Source organism: Cetorhinus maximus, chromosome 14 (assembly GCF_964194155.1).
Source record: "Cetorhinus maximus chromosome 14, sCetMax3.hap1.1, whole genome shotgun sequence".
Classification (NCBI taxonomy): domain Eukaryota; kingdom Metazoa; phylum Chordata; class Chondrichthyes; order Lamniformes; family Cetorhinidae; genus Cetorhinus; species Cetorhinus maximus.
The window spans coordinates 108,169,897-108,192,973 of NC_135892.1; the positions used below are offsets into that span (position 1 = coordinate 108,169,897).

At 41.6% G+C, this 23,077-nt stretch overlaps 2 protein-coding genes across 3 annotated transcripts in view; one reads left to right on the plus strand and one right to left on the minus strand.

Annotated features, from left to right (window-relative positions):
- Positions 1-9,114, minus strand: part of nrbp1 (nuclear receptor binding protein 1) — an 89,277-nt gene extending 80,163 nt beyond the window's left edge. The window contains exon 1 of the mRNA XM_078557447.1: positions 8,592-9,114. Coding sequence (XP_078413573.1) covers positions 8,592-8,765 — 174 coding nt within the window. The 5' untranslated portion in view covers positions 8,766-9,114. The remainder of the gene's footprint in view (positions 1-8,591) is intronic.
- A 3,952-nt stretch (positions 9,115-13,066) lies between these two features.
- Positions 13,067-23,077, plus strand: part of ppm1g (protein phosphatase, Mg2+/Mn2+ dependent, 1G) — a 33,244-nt gene continuing 23,233 nt past the window's right edge. The window contains exons 1-3 of one of the 2 annotated variants that reach the window (XM_078557457.1): positions 13,519-13,623; positions 15,532-15,606; positions 21,958-22,027. In XM_078557457.1, the coding sequence (XP_078413583.1) occupies positions 22,000-22,027 (28 nt within the window). In that variant the 5' untranslated portion in view covers positions 13,519-13,623; positions 15,532-15,606; positions 21,958-21,999. Of the gene's footprint in view, positions 13,624-15,531; positions 15,607-21,957; positions 22,028-23,077 lie in introns of both variants that reach the window. The other variant, XM_078557456.1, reaches the window with a different exon arrangement.

The following is a 23,077-nucleotide window of genomic DNA, read 5'->3' on the forward strand; positions in this document are numbered from 1 at the left end:
AACGATGCTTTTTAAACTTATTGCACATTGGCAGATTACTCAACCATGTGTTTGGGGGAGTGGGACGTGGAAGAACAGGGTGGTGGGAGGCTACAATAGCAAACTTGTTCCTAACCACAGTAGTGCTGCATGAAGGTCATGCAGGGGCTTGGCTATGACACTCCTGTAGCTGAATCACCTACAGTCACTCTGTCTAGGTTATCAAAGGAAGAATATGCCGATGGACAAGCAATGGAAGAGTTTCCAGCCTCTATAAAACTGCACTTCAGCACAAATCAACATTTTCATCTTGATTTGTTTTGTCCATTTTTAATAAGGGTACTGATACATTGTTAAAGCTGAATTTTTCCACACCAATGTAATTTTTAAATATAAATTTTTAAACAACTGCTATCCATATCACCTTTCAGAATGAAGATATTCACTTTCAGCCAGTTATGGCCACTTTATGTGGTGCAGCTGTCCTCACTATGAATTTATCTGACTAATTTTACGGATGAGCCTTGCAGCTGGTCGAAAAGACTTTCATCTCATTAATCTAAGCTGGGTGCAAAATGAGGCCCCAGAGGGGTGAAAACAGTAGAGAATCTTGCTGCATTCAATCTCTGCACAGTACTTCAGGATAAAGTTAAAGCAATGAAGGAGTCACATATTCTGTACCAAGAATACCATCATTAATCAATGTGAAACCCACTGGAAATTATCAGCACAGAACTGTAATGATTAAACTAAATAAAACACAAGTATAAGTGTAAAATATACTAAAGATCAATTCTAAGGCTGCACTTTAATATCAGGGATATAGGCATACTATATTATGTATACTATATTGTATATATGCAAATCTCAGTAGAGAGTGATAAAGAGATAGAATAAATTATACAAAGCACCTTTAAAATAAAAAGTCTCAAATTGCTTCACAGGAACATTATGAAACCAAATATGTCAGCAAGCCACAAAAAGAGATTAGGGCAGATGTCTTGAAGCTTGGTCAAAGAGATAGGCTTTAAGGAGGATGTTAAAGGAGAAGAGGGAGGTAGAGAGGTGAAAAGGTTTATGGGAGGAATTCCAGAGCTTAGGACACAAGTAGTTGAAGGCACATCTAACAACGATGGAGGAATTAAAATACACAATAAATACCTGGGGTATCTACTTCAATCTTTACCACGTCTAGATAATTGTATTTTTAAATGAAAGAGATTACAGGTCCTCCTGTCCTACAACATTTTACAGCTCTTACAGTAGCACAAGGTAACAGTGATGGTAACAAGGTTAACTTAAAAGTACATATGTATGCTCCCAAATGAGGGGAGAGGGAGGGGGATTCAGGAAGACAAAGTGCCCACAAAATTCTGGACAATACATTTGCCTCTGCAGAAAATTATAAATTCTCAAGGGCAATTAGGGATGGGCAATAAAAATGTTGGCCCAGCCAGTGATGCCCACATCCCGTGAAAGAATGAAAAGAAAATTAGCAAGATGTCAACCTCTCCTCAATTCTAATTGTGGTAAGACAATTATCCACTCTGCATCATTTTGCAGTATAGAAATTACCAAAGCCATCATTCTACACTGAAAAGAATGTACAAACTTTGAATAAAAATATAACTAACCACTTCTAAAATAAATGAAGGATAAAATACATTCTGCCAAACAATTTCACGAACCCTGTGCAGCAATGTAACACTAAAAAACTTAGTTGCAGGACTATAATGGGCACAGTTACGTTCTTGCCCATCATATAAGAAGCTTTAGTTATGTGCAAATAAAACATAATAGGAATAAGCCAAGAGTGCTAACCATATAAAAAATAAGTTGGATTTAATGCATTAAAATTGATGCAAGAAACAATTCCACAAAATGGAGATCAAGGCATTTTTTGAGCTGGGCAAAGTTGAATAAAGGATACATTCAGGCAAGTGAATTAGAAAAGTGTTTTATAACCACACTAGTCAACCAAATTCCAAAAAGGAATGCAAAACCTTGGCGTGCGATGCATGCGATTTCATTTTGAAACCATTCCTCACATCCCAGGAGAGAACAAGAAGTCCATACTACAAGGTATTGAATATCTCCTGTATTTATAAATGGAAGTTGCTCTTTTCTGCTGCCTAGAATACTACAGGCTTTTTCAAAGTAAGGTAACTTCACTTCTTGCACAAGTCTCTATATAAACAGGGGAAAGAGGTAGAAACTAAATAAATCTAATGAAACATTACTTCAAACTGACATTTGCTTAAAGACACTGATCTGTCAACACACACGGTTTACCAAATCTCAAACTACAATGGCATTCTTAACACCTTCGGTCTGTCCGCAAGCATGACCCAGACCTCCCTGTCGCTTGCCATTTCAACACACCACCCTGCTCTCATGCCCACATATCCGTTCTTGGCCTGCTGCTTTGTTCCAGTAAACCTCAACGCAAACTGGAGGAACAGCACCTCATCTTCCGACTAGGCACTTTACAATCTTCCGGACTTAATATTGAGTTCAACAATTTCAGATCATGAACTCTCGCCTCCATCCCCACTCCCTTTCCGATCCCTTTTTTTCCCAATAATTTATAATAAAAAAAAAATTTCTTTTCCCACCTATTTTTAAATTTATTTTGATCTATTGTTTTATCTCCACCTTTTAGCCCATTTCGATCCCTCCCCCCGCACCCGGGCCATCTGCCACTAGCTTGTCCTGCTTGCTACCCTTAATGTCCCCATTAGCACATTCCTTAGATAATATCACCACCGTCAACACCCCTTTGTCCTTTTGTCTATGACATCTTTGGCAATCTCTTCCTTGCCTTCACCTGTCACTGGCCCTCTATCCAGCTCTACCTGTCCCACCCCCCTCTACCAGCTTATATTTCACCTCATTTCTCTATTTCCTTAGTTCTGATGTAGAGTCATATGGACTCGAAACGTCAACTGTATTCCTCTCTGCAGATGCTGTCAGACCTGCTGAGTTTTTCCAGGTATTTTTGTTTTTGTTTCAGATTTCCAACATCCGTAGTATTTTGCTTTTATCGTGGCATTCTTAAGCACTGACTGCTCAAAGATTTCCACTGAGATTAGGCAGCAGAAGGAAGTGGTTACTTTTGGACACACAGCTTGATAAAGACAACCTGCATTGTGCTCAACAAAAATCTTTGCAAAGAAAACTGAGCATTTTCTACAGCTTAGATAAACATTAAATATACAATGTAAATTCCATTTACTATTGCATCTCTCAAACAAATCAGATGGTTACAGAGAATGTCAAAACTGCCAGAGTTATTCTGAAACCATGCAGGGAAACTGACTTTATCTAAAGATAATATTTCACTCTCAAAGTGAATCGTCTGAAACCAAGGGATTAGTTTGAATGTTAATCTTGTTCACTTTACAACAACTCAAATTTTAAAACTTTAAGCTTACAATGTCACCACATTAAGTATTCATTGAGATAGTCTAATATTCCTGGCGGTATTAGAGAAAGTCTGATTCAATTTTTAACATTGTTTATTCTCTCTCTGAACATCAGCTGCCTGAAGTTTGAGGCAAAGCAAAATAGTTCCATTGGTGAAGCACGCCTCTGCACTAAAGTCTAACATCTATTGATGATGTTCACCTTTCACAATAAAGGGACAGATTGCACCAGCACTCAACCATATGAATGTCTTCGATTTCTTTTAAAAAAAGATAGAAACACCAAAATCAAAGATTGAAATTGGCAATTCAAGTTCAGCAAAAAAATTGCATAGCAATGAATTCAGAGATGGTGAATTAGTGCATTCAGTACATGATAACAGTTTGGATTAAGTCAAGAAAATGAAAGCGTTCCTTTCACCTTATTTACAGCCCAAATCCCTTTCTATAAATGGTAATGTAGCACAAAGCCACACAGGCCAGGTATCATTTCTAGTCTTCTACTGAACTGGGCATTTGGTGAGCTTAGCTGGAACAACAATTAGTATAATACAGTTATCCATGGTCCCTAAGCTATAAAGGAAAATGAAAAATTAGCCCAGGTTCTCAATGTAATGGATGACACCTATTGGGAAGTGCACAAGTGCAGAGATACAGTGAGCACAAGATCAAGGTTGCCTATGATGCCACCCACCCACCCACCCAGAAAAAATAGTCCATCTACATTCAGGGCACATATAGGCATGAAGGATGAGCAAGCTGCTGGCACACTGTGAGAATACCTCAACATGAGTCAGGAGTATAGGGGAGAAAAGGTACACCAAGAACTTTGTACCCCAGCAGAGATGACCTAACCAAGTGGGGAAACCTGCACCACTTTGCTGTTCTCTGAATTCACTCCAACACATACGACTGTTTTGCTGCCCAACACATACAGCATTTTGGCAATTAAAATTGGTTCCATCTTAGTTAACTGCCCTTGAGACTCATCCTTATATCTGTCATGCCATGTTCATAAATTCCCAGATACTCAGCAAGAATTTTCTGTCAATTACACGTAAACTGTTTTTCACTTTGCAAATTAACAACCATTATCATGTAAATATTTCACATTTCCTGTTCTAATATCCTGAGTGTCTTGTATTAGAAGTCCCTACCATCGCCCAGGCTTAGGGCATTTAAATGACACAATTCAGGCACTATTTAAATACAAGTTGTTAGTTACGTACTTCTGCTTGAGCCAAATATAGGCTGTACAGCAGCTGGATTTTACCCAGTTATATTTCAGTTAAATGAATAAAAGAGGTATTGATCGTAATGCTTTCTTTCAATCCATTTAAAAACTTGAAGATGGTAAATTGGTAGCATGGTTTCCCTGGGTCTCATGGCACCCAATCTCCTCTCTGGATGAGCAAAATTTATGACCCAGATTTTTGACAAAACCATTTCAAAATCTCTTTACCTGTGAGATCAACAAAGTGACCTCACTAGGAAGGAGATCTGGTGCGGTGTACCTCTCTGGAGGCAATAAAACAGATTTTTTTTTTAAACAAAAAAGTGCATTTTCCTGCTACTAAAACAAAAATGGTGGTGCACCTTGGATTAAAAAATATCCCTCAGCTCACATTCTCCTTGAAGTCAGAAATTAGCTGTACCTTCATGAATGATGCAAGTTACAAGATTTCACCATAGAAGTGCAACTTTTGCAAGAAAGCTTTATGTTACACCTTAAGTGAACAAGCCAATTTGCTAAAGATTATTGATCTCATTCCAAATACAAGCTCCCTAGTGCCACTGCACTGGTTAGTCAACAACACTAGATCTGTCCAGCATTAAGGGTGACAAAGCACTGGCAGCACGTTGCACACAAGCTACAAAAATAAACTTGTCAACCCTCTACTTTATAAGCAAAGACAAAAGAAACACTTTTCTTGTTTTGAAAGCTAAGTTACTTATCTAGGTTGCCTGGCACCCTCTGTCATCCTGCCCAAGTTTATGGGTTCATACGTGAAGGTCAGTGAGAGGAGGCAAATTATTCAATTGCAAGAAGATCACATTATTCATCCACCTGATATTCAGACAGATCCTGTCCAGGCTTGACTTCCACAGCTCTGAAGAAAAAGCTGGAAAACACTGATGTGCATGGCAAACAAATCTTAGCTCCGTCATAAACAATAGGAAGGAAAACAGATTGCAACTTCTCCCTAGCTAATTCCATTAGTGCTGTTTGCGCCTTCATTTCACAGTAAGCATTATGTTGTAAAACAAAGGACTGGGAGAAAGGAAGTGAAAAATTGATTTCTACCACAGTCATTCCCCTCAGCTTGTAATCATATTAAAGAGAAGTGATACTCCAAGGTGCTTTATGGTAAAACGCTCATCTCATGCACTCTGAGCTAATCCTGTCCAATTTGTCAATTTTCTGCTCTCTTGACCCTCTTCCTACTAAATTGGTGACCGTTCAATTTCCTTTCATGGCCGAAATATTAGCTTACATTGTAAACGGTTCCTTCTCCTCAGGTGCTGTCACTCTTTCAATTCTATTTTTTAATCACCCCTTCTTCAAAAGAAAAAGATGCTCAACCCTCCTGGCCTTGCAAGCTACCTTCCCTTCCAGAATTCTTGGACATATTTCTTACCCCTCAAATTTGTGACTGTCCCTCACAACTCCGCAGTAGAAGCTCACCGATTAATTTTTTACCTCTGCATTTTCTGACCCTGCCACAGCACTAATCAAAGTCACAAATTACATTTTCTATGTTTCTCCCTCCAGCCTTTGACTCTGTCAACCAGACTAATCTCCTGAAATGCTGCTCCTCCACTATCCAGCGGGAAACCCCATATCCACTCTTACCCAACCAAACATAACCAGAGCTTCTCCACCAATGGCTTCTATTCCCACCACACAACCATTCACAATGCAGTCACTTACGGATCCAGTCTTCGCCCCTTCCTTGCCATCATCTACAAGTTTCATCTCAATGGCATCATCCAAAGAGAGGACTCAGATTATACATGTATGCTGATAACATCCAGCTCAACCTCTCCAACACCTCAAGACTCCTCCATTGTCTTGGTATTGTCAACTTGCTTGTACAACATCCAAACCTGAATGAACTATGATTTCCTCCAGTTAAGCAATGGGAAGAATGAAGACATCATTTACCCACCCTATAAACTCCACATCCATGCCACTAATTTCTTGTCCCTTCCCTGTCAGTTTGAAGCTGACTGTTGGGAACCTCAGCATTTGACCACGAGCTGAGCTTCCAACCCCATAATCCCACCATCAAGGACCATCTTTTAGATCTGAAACATCACTTGCCTCTGTTCTTGCTTTAACCCAGCCACTGCCAAAACTACCATCCATGTCTTTGTCACCCCCAGATTCAACTTTCCCACAGTTCTCACAGCTGACTTCCCACTGTCACCATAAACTTCCTCTGAAACAAAAACTCTGCTGCCAATAACCTAAACTATTCCAAGCTGTGCTCATCTATCACCTTGTTCTGACTTAGTAGCTCCCAGTTTTGCAACATCAATTTAACATTCTTCTTCTCATCTACAAATCCCTTCATGGCCTACCCACCTCCTGTACCATCATCCAGCCCTACAACCCCACAAGAACTCTGCATTACATCAACTCTGGCCTCCTGTGCACCCCCACTTCCTTCTCTCTACCACTGGCAGCCATGTCTTCAGCTATCTAGGCACTTTACTCTGGAATTTTCACCATAAACGACTTTAGGTCTTTCTCCTTCTCTAACATACTCTTTAAAACCTATTTTTTTGGTTAAGTTTTTAGTCGCCTCTCCCAATATCATGTTCGGCTTGGCATTGATTTGGGGATAGAGTGTTCTTAGGCTGAGATGAGGGTGGAAGGGGAAGAAGTCAGAGGTAGGAAGGAATGAGACTATGAAAGAATAAAAACACAGGGACAGGAATCCTAAATTAGAGGAACAGAAGCCACTGCAGGTCAGCAAGGACGGTGATGAGTGAGAAACTGGGTACAAAAGCATTGGAATACTATAGTCAAGATTGAAGGTGACAAGACATGAATAAGGGTTTCAACAGATCAGCTGAAGCAGGTGACATGAGAAATGACATGACATGGAAGGAGATGGTTTTTGGGATGAAGATCCTCTGGGGGCAGAAGTTCAGCTCAAAAACACAGCTAATGTAAAGCTAACTCAGAGAGGAGCTCATGGCTAAGAGACTACAGGTGAATTTAAATTCATGTGTATGGAAAAAGTCATAACCCTTTTATTGAGGAGGGAAACAATGAATATAAAATGAGGTCATTCATTTTGTGGCATGGTATTTCCAAGACTGGAATAGCACAGGATCACACCTGAAAAATGTGTCCAGTTTTGAACTGGAACGACAACTGACTTTTGATGACTACTGGACAATTGATTTCCCGATAGTAAGCAGTGAAATAAAACTTGCCATCATTGTGCTTAGAAGCAGCCTATATGACATACAAGTTTCAATCACAATTGCTTAGCACCTGTCTCTATCCAAGGTATCTGCTGTCAACAAAGTCCAAGCCCAATAAAACTGCCCCCTTTCCGAACAGCATGGATTGCATATTCGATGGAATAAAAATACTGGACTCCTATATTACAAACCTTAGCAGACTAATACGCAAGTGCTGGATATTTTCTTCAGAGAAAACTTGACTTAAAAGAAACAGCTGCACCCTCCAAAAAAACAGTATGACAAACAGAATCCTACTTCCATGGGCTGATGAGAGTGCAAATGACATCTCACTGGAGGCTCAGCATTTTCTTAATATAGGAGTTAAATGGGTAGGGAGGGAAGCAGAAGTAGAAGCATTCACAGTTCCATTCTGCTATTTTGCAAGCTGCATTACTTATCTGATCAAGAGTCTCCACTGCCCAGACATAAACCAGTCCTTCTTTTCGCCATAGACAAGGGAGTCTGTTTTACATCATCAACTTGTTCCATTTTCATGTGACTGATTTACAAAAGAAAATACAAAAAAAAAACCCCAGAAGTCTTGTGTCAGATTTAAGCTTTTACCCATCCACCCCCCCAAACAAAAAAAGGGGAAGCTGGGGTTTAAAATGCTGCAGTTAAAGGGAAGTGGGTGGGTGGTTGGTTGGTGGAGGGGTGAATTGCCTTCAGCAGGTCACCCCGCTCGTCCTTTCGTCAAAAGCTCACCTCCTCCCTCCGCTTCTGCCAGCGGCCACACGGACTCTCCTCCAGGATCTCACTCTCGTCCTCGCTCTCATCCTCCTCCTCGTCATCCACCTCGGCCGGCGCGTTCATGGCCTCGGCCGCCTTGTCCGCGACGGCAGCCGTCGCCGCTGTCGCCGCTTTCTCCCCTTCCGACATGACGACCCACCACCAGCACCAGCACCACCACCACACCCCCTGATATCCTCCCTTCTGGAATGGCCCCGGCTCCTCAGACACTCTGGGGCCGGGGGAGGGAACACACCCGGAGAGAGGGATGGAGGTGGGGGGCGGGGGATCGGAAAGACCTCGTCGAATGATTGAACAATCAAGCTTTTTTTTTTCTCCCCCCCTCCTCCCTTCAAGATGTTGGGAAGCTTTGTAAACGAACCCAGACGCCCGTCCGTCCGTCCGATTTCCTCACTCGGATTTTCACTGATCCCTTTCCCTCCTCCTTACCCCACGCTAATGGCGACCACAAACTGCGGCTCCATTCGCTCGAGCGCTCGGACTCGCCTCCAGCCGCCCCGCCCACTTTCCCCCTCGGGGAGCCGGGCGACGGCTTGACGGGCGTCCAGGCTGCCCAATCAGCACCCGCCGGCCGCCACGCCAAGGGAGAGGGCAGGGGGCGGAGGGGCGCTGACGTCAGAGCTGGCGCGCGGACCGCCTCCTTTCTGCCTAACGGTTATGTCACGCGCGGTGCGAGTGACGTCAGGAGGCAGGGCTTCGGTGTCAGGCAGCGCTTCCGCCATTGGCGGCTCCGGCCGCTTCCTGATGACGGTCTCCACCAGTCAAGCCCCAGCGACGGTTATGATTGATAGTTAAAGCAGCCAATGGGACTCGGAAAAAGGCGGGCTCTCCGTGTATGCCAGTGCATGGTGACCATTTTGAAACAAGAATAAAAATACCTGGAAAAACTCGGGAAGTCTGGCAGCATCTGCGGAGAGGAACACAGTTAACGTTTTGAGCTTATATTTCACCTCTCTTCTATTTTTCCTTAGTTCTGTTGAAAAGCTGGTTTAAGGGGGGTGGGACAAGTAGAGCTGGATAGAGGGCCAGTGATAGGAGGAGATAGCCAAAAGATGTCACAGACAAAAGGACAAAGAGGTGTTGAAGGTGGTGATATTATCTAAGGAATGTGCTAATAGATGACATTAAGGGTAGAAAGCAGGACGAGCAAGGTACAGATAGCCCTAGTGGGGGTGGGGTGGGGTGGGGTGGGGTGAAGGGATCGAAATAGGCTAAAAGGTAGAGATAAAACAATGGATGGAAATACATTTCAAAATAATGGAAATAGGTGGGAAAAGAAAAATCTATATAAATTATTTCCAGCATCCGCAGTTTTTTGCTTTTATCTTAGGGACCATTTTGAAGTTTATCTGCCGAACGCCCAGGGTTGCCAACCGTCCAGGATTGGCCTGGAGTATCCAGGAATTGGAGATCAATCCCCAGGACACTGCTGTGTGCATCACTGGAGAAAAAATATAGAGAAATTAAAAAAGATTGTTTTTTTTTTCTCCCCCGGTATTTTTTGAACATTTCTCTTTGACTAGAAATAAAAATATTGCAAATGGGGGAGCTGTTTGATTGACAGTTGAGCATCATTCAATTGGGTAATGATTCTTTTTGCTTTCCAATTGACGTAGGAAGGCAGTCCGTCACAAAGATGGATGTGATGGCTGACTAATGGCTGGAGTCATATGATGAAACCTGCAGGAATACATTTAATCGCAAACCCTAAGAGCACTATAAGTAATGAATTCAACTGCCCTGTTTACAATTTATAGGTTTTTTAAAAAGTTATTGAAAGGGATTGTTTATTCCTTGACAAAAACAGAAATACCTGGAAAAACTCAGCAGGTCTGGCAGCATCGGCGGAGAAGAGCAAAGTTGACGTTTCGAGTCCTCAAGACCCTTCAACAGAACTAAGTAGAAATAGGAAAGGGGTGAAATATAAGCTGGTTTAAGGGGGGGGGTTTGTTGGGACAAGCAACTCACCCCCCTTCCCCACCCCCCCCCCCCCCCTTAAACCAGCTTATATTTCACCCCTTTCCTATTTCTACTTAGTTCTGTTGAAGGGTCATGAGGACTCGAAATGTCAACTTTGCTCTTCTCCGCCGATGCTGCCAGACCTGCTGAGTTTTTCCAGGTATTTCTGTTTTTGTTTTGGATTTCCAGCATCCGCAGTTTTTTGTTTTAATCTCTTTGTTTATTCCTTGCTTTCCAAGTTCATTTTAAATGCAAAAATAAAAATACCTGGAAAAACTCAGCAGGTCTGACAGCATCTGCGGAGAGGAACACAGTTAACGTTTCGAGTCCGTATGATTCTTCAACAGAACACTAAAAATTCTGTTCAAGAGTCATACAGACTCGAAACGTTAACTGTATTCCTCGCCACAGATGCTGTCAGACCTGCTGAGTTTTTCCAGGTATTTTTATTTTTGTTTTTGTTTTGGATTTCCAGCATCCGCAGTGTTTTGCTTTTATCATTTTAAATGCAAATTGTTTCCAGTTTTACAGAAGCCAAGTACTGTGGATGGAAATCTGAAACGAAAGCCAAAAAAATGCTGGCGACACGCAGCAGGCCAAGCAGTATCTGTGGAGAGAGAAACAAGAGTTAATGTAAAATAAAAGCAAAATATTGCTGGATGCAGAAAGTGCTGGAAAAACTCAGCACGTCTGGTAGCATCTATGGAGAGGGAAACTACCCATTTCAGGTCGATGACCTTTGATCAGATCCTGTTCTGATGAAATAGTAACTCTGTTACTCTCCACAGATGCTGCCTGACCTGCTGAGTATTTCCAACAGTTTTTGTTTTTATTTGTGATTTCCGGTTTTGTTCCTCAGTCATCTCTTCCATTCAGAACTCATGGGACTCAAAATGCAAACTTCCCATCCCTTTCAGTAATCGTCATCTCCACTGCAAATTTGCAAGCACCTCAGACCTGACCCAACAAAAATAAACAGTTTGCTTTAACCATCTAACTTAAGACCAATTCAAAAATGAAACAGCTTATTTTAAGTTAAGCATGGCACCTCAGAGACACCACATCAGTCTTTGTAATGAATAGATTTCCCCGGCTTTCTTTCAGCTTACATGATAAGAAAATGCTGCAAATGCTCAGCGGGTCAGGCATCTGATGAAGGGTAAAAGCAAAAAACTGCGGAAGCTGGCAATCCAAAACAAAGACAAAAATACCTGGAAAAACTCAGCAGGTCTGGCAGCATCTGTGGAGAGGGACACAGTTAACGTTTCGAGTCCGAATGACCCTTCAACAGAACTAAGTAAAAATAGAAGAGAGAAAAAGAACCTTTTTCAATTCCTTCACCCCACCCCACCCCCACTAGTGCTATCTGTACCTTGCTTGTCCTGCTTTCTACCCTTAGCACATTTTTTAGATATCACCACCTTCAACACCTCTTTGTCTTTTTGTCTGTGACATCTTTTGGTTATCTCCACCTATCACTGGCCCTCTATCCAGCTCTACTTGCCCCACCCTCCCCTTAAACCAGCTTAGATTTCACCTCTCTTCTATTTTTCCTTAGTTCTGTTGAAGAGTCATACGGACTCAAAACGTTAACTGTGTCCCTCTCCGCAGATGCTGCCAGACCTGCTGAGTTTTTCCAGGTATTTTTGTTTTTGATCTGAGGAAGGGTCACCACTTTGTCTGCATCTCTCTCCCCAGATGCTGCCTGACCTGCTGAGTATTGCCAATATTTTTTTTTTTGTTTCCAGTATGTTGCTTTTGTGTTAGTTTTGCCTTCAAGTTATTCCTGGCAGTGAGATGCACAATTTATTGATGCAAGGGAAGGGTCATTTCACAACTTTGACTTTCCATCCAGCTGTGTTAGTGACGACCTCGAATGCTTTTGTCTTTGGGACAAATCTTGTCAGATTTCCCCAAGCATCAATTCCTTTCATTCGGTGGATAGAGGTTCTGCCTGGTAGCTTTTACATACCATTAAGCCACATACTTCCTCTGGGCCTATTCATTACTGTCGACGAGGCTGAGCTGACAGGTACAGCCCACAAAATAATCAGCAAGAATAAAATCCTGTGCGTGCATTTTTTTTTTAAATGTCGAGGATTCTGGAATTTGTAGTTCCATGGTTAGAACTTCCGGTCAGGGCGTTAAAATCCCGCGCTTTGCTGACGTCATTTCCTGGGGCACCGCCAGCAGGAAGTGACCCGTTCGTCTGCCATGTTCCAGAGCGTCACGTGACTGGCGGTTTTTCTTTCCGGCCTGTGTCCGTTTAACCCCTTCGCCTCGATTTATTTTTTAAAAAAATATATATTTTTTTTAAAGTTTAAAACTTGAGGGGAAAGTTAACCAGAATTTTGGAGGAGGGTCACATATTTATTATATATTTACAACAATCCTGAGGGGAGCGGGACCGATCGACGAGATATTTTGCTCGAAGTTTATTTTTTTAAAAGAGGGAGCGAAAATCCTTTCAAGGGGGGAAAAGGGAGAGAGGAAAAAAAAAGAACCCGCGGTTTTTCAGCGAATGAAGCTGGGTGCTCGCGGCGCGTAGGAGGGGTAGTGACGGGCGCGCTGCTAGGCCCGGTTACCCTGGTGACCGGCCGTTGGCGCCGACTCCCCTTCCCCTCCCCTCCCCCATCCCCACCTCGGCCCCGCCACGCCACGCCCCGCATGCGCCTGAGCTCCTCCCCCATCTCTCCTCTCCTCTCCTCCCCCCCCCCCCATCTCTCTTCCCTGTCAGTCCCTGCCGGCCTTTTGCCCGCTTCCTTCTCCTCTCGCACGGCCTAGGCGGATCGAGCCCCAATCTGCGGGCCTCTGGAGGAGCGGCGGCGAGGAGGAGGAGGTGCTGCTGGTGGGAGGAAGAGGAGGAAGAAGAAGAAGAAAGAAAGAAAGAAGAGGAGGAGGGGGAAGTAGCAGCAGTATGGGTGCTTACCTGTCGCAACCCAACACGGTGAAGAGCTCCTGCGAGCAATGCACCGACAAATTCGGCTTTGGCGTCTCTGCCATGCAAGGCTGGAGGGTCTCCATGGAGGTGAGTGCAGAGGGAGTGTGAATGAATGCACACACGCGTTATCCACCAGGGGCCTTGCATTGTGGGCTTCGCCTCGAACTGCCCGGGCTTCATGTGTGTCTGACCCAGCACCTTGTTAAACCGTGTTTAGTAACAGATGGGAACAAGCAAGATTTATGTTGGTAATAGCCTGTTAAGAATGAATTAACCCTTGCGATCAGTCGAAATCGCTTGAGTGAAACTGCAGCCGAGTACTATTCTCCTGATACCTCGTGGAGGAAACACTGAGCCAACATTTTTGATTTGCAGCAGAGATGTTGTTCGGTTTATGCAAGTATATCATCAAAACGACATGGCTTACTGCACCTCAAGTGTTACACACACGTGCAAAAAGTTGCTGAGACTTGCCCGCATTCTCATGATTGTTAGCTGAGTGAATGAAAGCAGCATTTAATGTTAATAGTTTTTTTTTTAAAAAAAAAAGCACAACTTTCCAATAATTGGTAACCTACATTTTGCTTTCAGACACTGGCCCACCGCATATTTTCAGAATTTTGTTGCAGTTTCAGATCGCACTTTGTCTTGGGTAGTGCCATTCTGGTTGTAGTATAGAGTGAAACTCTTCGTTGTCACTCACTCTCACGGGAGTGATCAAATTACCTACAGTTCACAGGTGGGCATCTAATTGAGACTCACACAACCTTGTGCTCTAAATCCCACTGGAGAGGGCTGAGATTGTAACTACCACAGTGAAAGATGGGTTGGTTTAAAAGTCAAAGAGGGAAATGAAAATCTGGAGCTAAAAGCAAACATACTGGAAATAAACCTGCAGGCTTGCCAGCATCTGAAAAGATGTTAGATGCTTTTTAGAGCAATATATAATTATCACATGTTTATGCATGAAATCTTCAAGTGACTTGATTATTTAGAGGTGTAAGATGAATTAATGTATCTGACTCCTTATCCTCATCTGGCAAGTAATCTAGTGCATAAAATAAGAAAGAAAAGGTCTCTACAGCAAATCAATGTAATTATATAATTTGAAAGACAAAACTCCAAGTGGCCAGAAATAACTATTGACCTATAGCTCACACCTGATAGGACTGAGGAGCTTCTAACTCCAGCCCAATCCTGGCCAATTTATTTGTAGTTCAATTCGGTGACTACATTTGGAAATAGTTGAGTTTGGGTGACTGCAGTATGGAAAATGAAGGAGATTCTTAATGGCATTCTTTTGCTGTCCAGAACGGATATAACAGCTATAAACAATTGTACTCAAATCAGCTTTTAAAAAGCATGATCCACTGGTTAAGCATGATAGAAATGAGCAAAAGCAGATGCTGGAAATCTGAAATAAAAACAAAGTGCTGGAAATACTCAGCAGGTCTGGCAGCATCTATGGAGGGAGGAACCGTTAACATTTCGAGTTGAATATGACTTCTACAGAACTGTGGGGAGGCAGAAAGTGTTGGGTTTTTTGGCTGTTGAAAGGACGGGGTGGGGGGAGAGAAGAAGAAAGGGAAGGTCTGGTAGAGGGTGGGAGAGATTAAATGATAAAGATGTCCTGGAACAAAAGATAAAGGGGGTGGCTATGGTTGTATTAAAGAAACAAGGCATTGGCCGAGAGTTCGTTATTCCACCATTAAACCACACTCTGGACCAGTGCTTTGTTTCTTTACTACAACCGTTACGATATTTGTCCAATAATGGAGTGGTAAGCTTTCAATTTAAGTAGTAGATTAGCGATTTACGAGGTGAAGTTTATCAAATAACTGGATCAGTAGAATTTGTGAAAAACGCTACACAGTGATGAAGCACGCATGAAGCTTTGCAAATTTACCAGATACGTTATTTCTGTACATCCTACTGTTCTAAAACAATCAATTAATGTTATATTCTATCACCTCTTTTGATATCTTGAACCAACAGGAATAATCAGAATCATATCCTGGTCCTGATTTAACTCATTGACTAGAACCCGTTCTGCTGACTGCCAGTTTCAAGGTCAGAAAATGTGTTTTACTCCTGTTCAATTTCAGTTGTCATTTCCTCAAATTATCCAGCAGTTTGAATTAGTAATAATAAAACAAGACAGCAAAACACTACAACACTTAAGTCAGAAAGCAACTAATGCACCACACATGGTTGAAACGTGAGCACTTTATGCATTTTGTCACATTGCAAAGTCCTATGAATGTGATTTGCTTGTTGATAGCTTGCCAAGTGCTTAATGCAGGGAAAAGTCCTGTTGGACACCTGCCTTGTTTATCAACCATTTCTTTTAAAGAACTGGATGCCATGACTTTGGCGAGCCTACTTCTACTTTGATTTGAGGTCTGGATCATTCATTTGGGTCTCATCCTCCCTGTTGCACCCACTAGGAGCAGTATCGCCAATTTCCACTTTGGTCAGTAACTGGCATGTCAGGATTTTCTTGTCAATGTCGACAAAGTCGGCCCTTATGTCTGCTGGAAGTCAAAATAGGCAACCCAAAGTTTGTTACTTCAGAATTAGTGATCAGTGGCTGTGTAAGCTGCTTCTCTGCTGATGGTGTGAACTTAGTATCGAAAGCAGTTGGTAGTGGATTTTGCTTTTATTTGCAACGCTTTATGTAAGCCCCAAAATTGCCAGCTCTGAAGGGAATTTTTGTGTTTATAGTGCTCTGTTTCTCTGGGTTTTAGGCAGAGTAACAGTACTGCAAAAGTATTGGGTGCTTTTTGGAATTTCCAATCACCAGTCATCTTCCCCAGTAAATCATGTTGGTGAGTCACTGCTTAGTTTGCTCCCTCTCCCTTAAACATTTTTGACCTTGAAAGGTAAAGCTCATCTTGACTGCAGCTTGTAAAAATGGAGACCAATCTAATCGGTTTATCTCAAATATCAGAGTATCTTGAAGCTTATAATAATGAGTTAAAATTTCTGGAACTTTATCATGCATACAATTGTCAATGCTTTCTGGGGAGCATCTATTGCCACTCAGATGGATCTGGGCTTGATTATGTGCCATCTTTTGAAGTGTTTGTTGCATTGTGCAGGAAGAGGATTCCTTCCAAACTTATTGGCAAATTAATTTGCATTTTGCAGAAAGTTTAATTCAGACCACCCAGTTGGGTTATCTAACAGGCCTGCTTGAATTAGGTAGTTACAATTGGGCAAGAGATTTTCAGTGGGGTGGGCTTTGCATGCTTTCAGTTTGACTTAACAAATAACCCAAATTAGGTAACCCCAAGTGGAAAGATGCTCCACTAATCTTGATAGGTGCACAATTCAGCAAAAGCTCAATTGAAATGGAGCAGAGATTTATATAATTTTTCTTTTAAAATGTTTAATTTCTTAAACTTAGCCTAGATTGGATATCTATCCTCCAAATGTGCCTCTGCTTAATAATAATCACAGTAAGATGCGAAAACGTATGGTACATGTTGCATAAACTTGTATCTATAATAGTAATCACACACCTTGTTATAGCAATGTGGACTACACCCTTACTCATGACTTGTGTTTGATCCCACTCATAGAATGCAGTAAAATAACTGGTTTCATAGCAAGAGCAAGTTTGAATTTACAGATAGTTGTTTGGTAGCACAGAACTTGAGTATTGCTGAACCAATTGGCGCACTCTTATGTAGTATAAATTGTTGTTCCCTTTGCAATTTGGTATTCTTGCAAATTGGCCTTATGAGTGCAAAAGGAAAAGCTGCAACAGCGTGTGTCTTTTTTTAGCAATACTTGCATTTACAATGGAACTTACTTAATTGCAACCATTTGTGAGAATCTTGCAAATTCTGATAAATGGGGATTTCTATAAAGTGAGGAGGAACAAAAATCAAACCTGGTCTGGTGCGCAGCAACTTTGATTTGCCTAAATTTTGAAAAGTTCAAAGGAATAGGAGCAGGCTATTCAACCCTTGATAAAAACAAAAAACTACTGTGGATGCTGGAAATCCAAAACAAAAACAGAACTACCTGGAAAAACTCAGCAGGTCTGGCAGCATCATGTTGTTCTGTTGAAGGGTCATGTGGACTCGAAACGTCGACTCTTTTCTTCTCCACCGATGCTGCCAGACCTGCTGAGTTTTTCCAGGTAATTCTGTTTTTATTCAACCCTTGAGCCTGTTCTAATGTTCAGTTGGATTAAGGTTGATCTGTACCTCAACTCCACTTACCCAATAGATGTCAGTCTTGAAAGTTCCAATTGACCCAATATCCACAGCCTTTTTGGGGGAAGAGTGTTTCCGATTTCAGCAACATTGTGAGAAGTGCTTCTTGATTTTACTTCTAGATGCCCTAGTTCTCATTTTGGTAGTCGTCTTCTGGGTTTCTTCCATTGGAGAAAATAGTTCATTATTTGAAGCAAGATCAAATGATCTGCCTCAAACCACCGGGAATCACTTGATTAACCTTCTCTACTATGCTTTGACTGGGTTATTGTTTTCTGAGCTGGAACCTGGCTCCGGATGCAGATGGGAGTGAGTGCATTCCAAACTCTACAGGATAAGTGCATAGCATCCAATGCGTAATAGCATTTCACAGCCAGCAAAATCCTAATATCCTTGGTGGGGCCCAGAACAGACACTGCATTGTGCAGTAATTACTTCATCTTATAGTGGTCCTTTATGCCATGAATGGTCCAGTGGCTAGGTAATGGAAGTGGTATTAAAGTTGATACATAGCACTATTGGACCCTTGTGAAAGTTTGAAAACCTCCTCATGGCAAGTGGCTTTATCTTTTAAAAGCACAATCGTGTATCACTTTTTCATCCAGATGTTGAAAGACAGCAGTCAAATTGTTTGCATCATCTAAGTATTCGTGCTACTTGCATAATTTTTAAAGCAACAAAGCTTTATATTTTTCTCAAGCCTGAGAAGCTTCACCTTGTTCAAACCCATTTGGTTGATGCACCACAACATTTAATCAGACCAAGCACCAGAGAAAAATCTGGGCTCGCCGCAACTATAAATGCATTCAGATGGATGGTCCCTGCTCACAAACCCGGCAACAGTTCCTCAGTCCGTACAGCAGTATTGGGTTTGTCACAGCCTGCTTTCTCGCCACACACATTTTGTTAAGCAAGGTTGTGCCTCACTTTCTCAGTATCACAGGAATCCATTTGATGCATCAAAGCTTTCTAGGTCAACCTTGGTGGCAACTTCATTAGCTTTAGCTTTCAACAAACAGTTGTCAAGTAGGATTTTCTGAACAGTTTGCTATGGTGATTTTAATCACAAGCAACACTTCAAATGTTGGCCATCTTGGTTTCATGCTTCCAATTCTTTGTCTCCTTTTTTTCCAGAATTATGGAAACTAGAGATTCTGAGATCCAATAGATCTGATTTTGGAATCCTCAATTCTTTCAAACACTTCAAAACATTCAATTGCGTACATAGTGACCAGTCACAGCAATTCCCTGTTGAGCCATCTGAAAGTTTGATTTTCATTTCCCTTGCCAACATGCCAACAAACAGCTGGGAACTAGTTCTTAGGCCAGCTGACAACCGAACTGAATGCTTTCAGATTGAGGTGAAAGCTTCTGGATGAAAGGGGGCAGACTTGTATATAAGTAATATATAAAGTATGTAATAAAACTATACACGGTTGGGGTTAGGGGGGGTGCTGGTGGGGGGCCGGCCTTGAGGTTTGGTTAAAATGGAGATTGCCGTTGAGGAGGCTGCAAATAACCCATCCTGAATGTCACACCACCTTCACCAACAGGTTATAGAGATTAGAAGGCAATCTCTACTCAGTTTTAGATTTATTTACAAAGTGAGACATTACTAATGGAGCCACCAGTGTCAATGTGTGTCTCTTTACATGTGTATAATTTTCCATGAGTGTCCTCCCATCTGTCAACACTTACACATAACATTTAATTTATGCAGTTAACATTATTTCATGGTCCCCAAATTGTTTTGTGGTCATTGAGGTACTTTTAAGTGTGGTCAATTTGTGCACTGCAAGGCCTCACAGACAACAATGAGATTATAGGCACAAAATCTTTTATTGGTTGAGGGATAAATATTGGCCAGGACACTGGGAGAATTCTGCTGAGAAGTGTGCTATGCCTAAGTTAAAGGTGAAGGAAATCTAATGGATGGTAACTTTCTGTTGTTTAAATCCTCAGCAAAAAATATTATCACACAATATAAATTCAGATGTAATTTTTCCCTGTTCCTGCGCCCTCAATCCACATCTACATTGGAATTCTCTCACTAACCCCCTCCATCTTGTTATCTCTCTGCTCATGTTCAAAAGCTTCTGCAAAATGTAAATACTTGATCATGGTTTAAGCTGCCCCCAACCATTACTTCTGTGTACCTTAACTTTATTATTATCTAAGATCTTCCCACATCGTCCAACTATTTCCTGCTTTCCTTTAAGTGGGTTTCAGATAATTTGATATCTCTGCTCTTTCATGGTATGTCTAATCTGTTTCCATGTCCACCTTTCTAATCCTACTGCTCATTTGGACTTCACCTTCCATTTAAAAAAAAAATAAAGGGTGTGTCACAAAAGATAAAGAAGTATTGTGATAAAAACTTGATTGCATTGTGTCATGTGGTCTATAGGGTCATTTGAATCTTCATATATGACTTCTGTGGTTTATAATGCTCGACAAATTGGCTTTCCTTTTTAAATCTTCACACAGTTTTGAAAGTGAGACAAATTCTCTCTTTTTAATAGCTATGCTAATGTAAATGGAGGAAAATGTGAGTAGCTGGATGTAAGTACAGTAAAAGGTGAGAGTGGCAAAATGTGGTTTGAGAGGATTATCCTACTATGCTCAAACATAGCATTATTAGAAGGATGCAAGAATGTGAAAAGATTGTGGCGGGCAATTCAAAACATCCCATGAATTAAGATGATGCTCCCTTTATCTGAACGAAAGGAGTTGGAACCTCAGAACTTTACAGACATCACTGTAGGAGTTCCTCAGGGTAATGTCCTCAGCCCAGTCATTTTCAGCTGCTGCATCTGTGATTTCCCCTTCATCATAAGGTCAGAAGTGGGGATGTTCGCTGATGATTGCACTGTATTCAGTATTCAGACTGAATACTGGAGCAGTCCATGCCCACGTGCAGAAAGACTGGGACAGCATTCAACCTTGAGCTGAAAGTGACAATTAACATTCGTGCCACACAAGCATAAGGGGAATGATCATCTCAGAAAGAAAGAATCTAACCATTTCCTTGACATTCAATGGCATTAGTATTGTTAAATCCCCCACCACCAACATCCTGGGAGGTTACCATTGGCCAGTAACTTAACTGGACAAGTGGCTACAAGACTAGGCCAGAGGCTGAGAATTTTGTGGTGAGTAACTGATCTTCTGATTCCCCAAATCCTGATTACCACTTATAAGGTACAAGTCAGGAGTGTGATGAAAATTTTCTCCACTTGCCTGAATTATTGCAGCTCCAGCTGCACTCAAGCTGAATACCAGGGCAAAGCAGTCTGTTTGGTAGCCCATCCACCACCTTAAACATTCAGTGCCTCCACCCCTGGTGTACAGTGCCAGCCGTGTGTACCAACTGCAACTGATCTACAGTGGGACCTTGAACCACTGCAGTCCATGTGTGTAAGTACACCAACAATGCTGTTAGAAAAGGGGTTCCAGAATTTTGGCTGAGTGACAGTGAAGGAACGGTGATATAGTTCCAAGTCAAGATGGTGTGTAGCTTGTCAGGGAAACTTGCAGGTGGTGGTGTTCCCATGCGCCTGCTGCCCTTGTCCTTCTAGGTGGTATTGGTCGTGTATTTGGATGGTATTGTCAAAGGAGGCATAGTGAGTTGCTGCAGCGTATCTTCTATAGGTGCTGACGATGGTGGTGAGAGTGAATATTTAAGGTGGTGGATGGGGTGCCAATCAAGCTTTATCCTGGATGGTGTTGATAAAGTTGTTGGTTGTAATTTCCTGAATTGTGTTCTCGTCATGCTCAGAAATCAGCTGAAGGCTAAGGAGTTATGGGGGAAAGGGTCTAATAATGATTACATCTTCTAATGTGCAAAATTAGCTTCTCTGCTATATTTGCATTTTGAAAGAAATAATAGACTGAGAGCATATACGCTGGGTAACATGTGTCTGTCTGTTTCATTATTCCCAGCATTTGTATGCCACTCAATAGCTAATTTGACAATTATTAATGTTGTGAAGGCTGTGGATATTAAAATGTTTGTTGTAACAATACTGACAGTTAATTTTGGACCTACAGGTAATTAGGCCTGATTTTGGGCGGGGGTCACCTGTTGAAGGTAGCAAGTTTGAGTGATATATTGGTTCTGATTGAATTGTGGCAGGCCGTTGCTCGTATAATTGTACAAATTGATTGAAATGTATTCTGAATTTATATTTTTCAGGATGCCCACAACTGTATCCCTGAATTGGATGAAGAAACTGCTATGTTTGCAGTTTATGACGGACATGGAGGTAGGAGAATGAGCAATGGAATTCTTTCTGCCTACTGGCTCAGTTATTATGTAAGAGTGTGCCGATGTGGACATAGGAAATGCTGGCACACCAATATATGGCTTCAGAATGAGGGATTAATAAAAGTTTGCACGCCCTGACGTCCTGTTTTGCCTCGGGACTGCTCTTTGTCTCGATTTTGCTGTGTGCAGTGCCGCAGGAAGTTGACTTATTACATTCTGCGATCTTGGATACAAACATAAAAATGACTTGATACCTGGTGTATCATGACTGGACACTTCCTACACCATTTCCCCCATCGATGTATCTCTTGGGAGAGGCAAACAAGGGCCAATAAGGGAAAAATAATAATCGAAAAATTCCTCTCCAACCCACCTTGGCTATTCTTTTCATCATTTGCCAGCAGCTTAAAGCATAGCAAATTTAGTACACGGTTTGGGATTGATTGTGTTAACTCATTAATTGACTGTCTTGTCAATTATTTGATTTGTTAGCTTGGGTTAAACTTTCTGAAACACAAAGTTCTTGGTGATCAGTTTTGGGCAGCATGCACGGGTAAATCAAACCCCATCAGCAGGTGTTTTACATATTTCAAGACACTCATTTCAAGAGTTTGTTGTAAAAATGCTGGCAAACCAGTTGACTCCTTTTAAGTAGTTTTAGAATGAAATGGGTATTGTGCTTGATATTTTCTGCCTTCCAGTTTGATGGGAGTCTTAGTAGTCCCATTTAACTTTCAGTAAACAACTTCCTATAGCGAAGATTAATTGTAAAGTCTTGGGGTCTACTAACTCAGCATTGTTTGCAGTGGAAAGTTGCAGGGTTGAGATTGTAACCAAAGCAGTCTGATTATGTGAATTTTCAGGTCATTGGCGCAAATAAAAGGTTGAAAATGTAAGCAATGCTGAAATTGTAACTCTGCTTTTAAGCAGTAATGACAACTACTGTACTAAACCCAAATTATGGTAATTTCTGTAAACTTCTAATTTTGATGGTTGCAATAATTTATACGACATAAAGATTAAAATGGAAAAACCTAAATTCCATTAA